Genomic DNA, 2,500 nt, shown 5'->3' with positions numbered 1-2,500 from the left:
CATTTTGAAGAGCTTTACTATTTGCAAAGAAAAAGGAGGGCAAAATCCCAGCAAAAGCCATGTCATGTAAAATCAATACATCGGATCAATGCTTTATTAACAAGAAAATGTCTTACTTCACATTCCTATGTGGACCTTTGTCTCCGGGATGCATGATGGAATGTCAAATCATATTGCAGTCTTCAACTTTCTGTCGTGGTATTGAGTGCATATGTGTGCGTCTCCTTGCATTGATTACAAGATGTACTGCGCGTGTTTACACAAATAATTGAAGCGCCGGATAATAATGTTGGCCAATTATTTTGAATAGCATTTTCAAATGTTACGTTGCCACTCTCCTCCAGTAAGTTGTAGCCTTTGTGTTCACTCGCGCTCCGCAAACCTGCTGAGCTGTACGGTGTTAATCATCAAATTACATGCTGACTAATGAGTGATGGCCTAAATTGCAGGCTGAGTAATGAATAGATGGAGGCAGTTCTTATTAGTCTCAGAAAACCCATTGATTTATGTAACACCATGCACCATGGAGTTACTCTGCTGAAAACGATATCTACATCAAGAAGTAATATACTCTAATAAGTATTTTCATCTTAACTCTAGTCCTTGGGCCTCCAGGCTCAGTTTTTGTTTGAGTCAGGCAGAGCTATAATAAAGCCCTATGACTCCTTATAAAGCTTGTTAAACACAATGTGTGCAGTCTAACTGAGTCAGGATCATGATTCATGCACTGTACACAGCAGCATGTGCTGCTGATTTATGACCAAGCACAGTTCATAGTCAAAATTACAATTTGAGGGATAAAAAGATTAATTACTATTTGTGGCCTGCAATTTCATGAGGCTAGTGGATTGCAGCTGTAGAATGATAGTGCTCTACATCAGTTTGTAGTCAGCCATTCACAGATTATTAAAGCTTTGCAAGATTAAGTGCTCCTCCTGCCTGGTTTGTGCTCAGGCAATATGCTAGACAAAAAAGGACCACAGGGATAAATCTGAAGCTAGCAATAGCTGGACATATGTCATAATTGCCAGTTTCCCATAAATCCACAGCCAGTATAGAAAGCAGCCCATGATGCAGACATCATATCATGACTGTAGTGATTGCTATATATGGCCTCCAGACCTGTAACTTTGTTACTGTGCTACCATTTTTGCAATATATTGGATAACCCTTTGACTATTTTCCAGTCTAATTATAAATAGAAGTAATCATTGCTTGGTGAAGGAAAAAACAAAAAAACAAAAAAACCCCCACACAACACAACTCTTCCTCAGGACAGGCTTTAGAATGTCGTTTGTAGCTGTGATAAGACTGAAGGAAATTGCGCGCCACGTGGAAGTTTGTGCTAAAAAATAGTTTGTTGATCAATGCGTTTATAAACGTGTTCTCTGATCAAACTGACTGATCTGTTTATGTTCTAGCACTTAATGAACCAACCATAGATTATGGCTTTCAGAGGTTGCAGAAAGTTATTCCACGACATCCAGGTGATCCCGAAAGGTTACCAAAGGTGAGTAAGGACTCAAAAGCTTTCATCTGTTTGAATTTCACGCATGCCTCTGAGCCGTGCCGTACACTACTTGTCACTTGCAAAAATAATGCCACATACAAACTCTGTCTAATGTATCAGCTTCTTCAGTAGGTAGTCAAGCTGCAAAATCCAGAAACCTGTATTCTTACATTTGACCTATTATTTTCTGCATTCACTCTTTGCCATGAAGTTATTCAACAACCCTTAAGATCGCGTTTGATGCTTGCAAATCTGTACTTTAAAGAAGGAGAAGGGATTTTTGGATACAAATATTTTGGATTCTACAAGAGGGACATAAACTTCCTGCGTAATGAAATAGTTCAATTAAACATTTTCCACTCCAGTAGCTTGTAGTGATTTCAATCTAAGCAGCCCCACTCTGATCTGTGATTATTTGACTCTTGTTTTCCTTTCATTTTCGAAAGCTCGATTCAGTTTAATCTTTTGTTTACAAAGCTTTTGTTATAAGTCCCTGACTTAGCAGGCTAACAAATGAAGTCCACATATTAATATCTAGAGGGACTTTTCATTTAAATTCAACAAAGACAAAAGCTGCCTGTGTTGTTTATGCACATGACACGTATCACAGAAATTCCATTTTGATGTAAAACATTAAAGATAAGTCATGCTTATAATTTTTCCTTTTCTTTGATATAATATTGTCTTTTTTTCTTGTAGCGCAATCTAAGATTTTCAAGGCAAACTTGAAAACACAAATGAAAAATGAAGTCATAACATTATGACTGATTATTTTGCATTCTATTCCTATGTGCATCAAGTCTTGACCACCTCGGAGTTTTATTAACGCAATAAAACCTTTTAGACATTACCTTTTAATGCTCAGCATGAACATAAGCAATATCATTAGGTTTCTCTTTTAATTTGTGAATGCGCTGGCAGCTCCTATCAGATATTCTCCGTTACAATAATTGGAGACAGAGTGAAGGTTTTTCAAACGCCGGGCATTTC

At 37.5% G+C, this 2,500-nt stretch overlaps 1 protein-coding gene across 16 annotated transcripts in view; it reads left to right on the top strand.

Annotated features, from left to right (window-relative positions):
• The window catches only part of EBF3 (EBF transcription factor 3), a 112,612-nt gene that overhangs the window by 94,526 nt on the left and 15,586 nt on the right, over positions 1 to 2,500 (top strand). For all 16 annotated transcript variants that reach the window (XM_048943986.1, XM_048943988.1, XM_048943985.1 and 13 more), the window contains exon 11: positions 1,422 to 1,510. In XM_048943986.1, coding sequence (XP_048799943.1) covers positions 1,422 to 1,510 — 89 coding nt within the window. The remainder of the gene's footprint in view (positions 1 to 1,421; positions 1,511 to 2,500) is intronic.

The sequence above is a fragment of the Lagopus muta genome, chromosome 5 (genome assembly GCF_023343835.1).
Source record: "Lagopus muta isolate bLagMut1 chromosome 5, bLagMut1 primary, whole genome shotgun sequence".
Classification (NCBI taxonomy): Eukaryota; Metazoa; Chordata; class Aves; order Galliformes; family Phasianidae; genus Lagopus; species Lagopus muta.
This window is presented reverse-complemented; position numbering and strand designations above follow the sequence as displayed.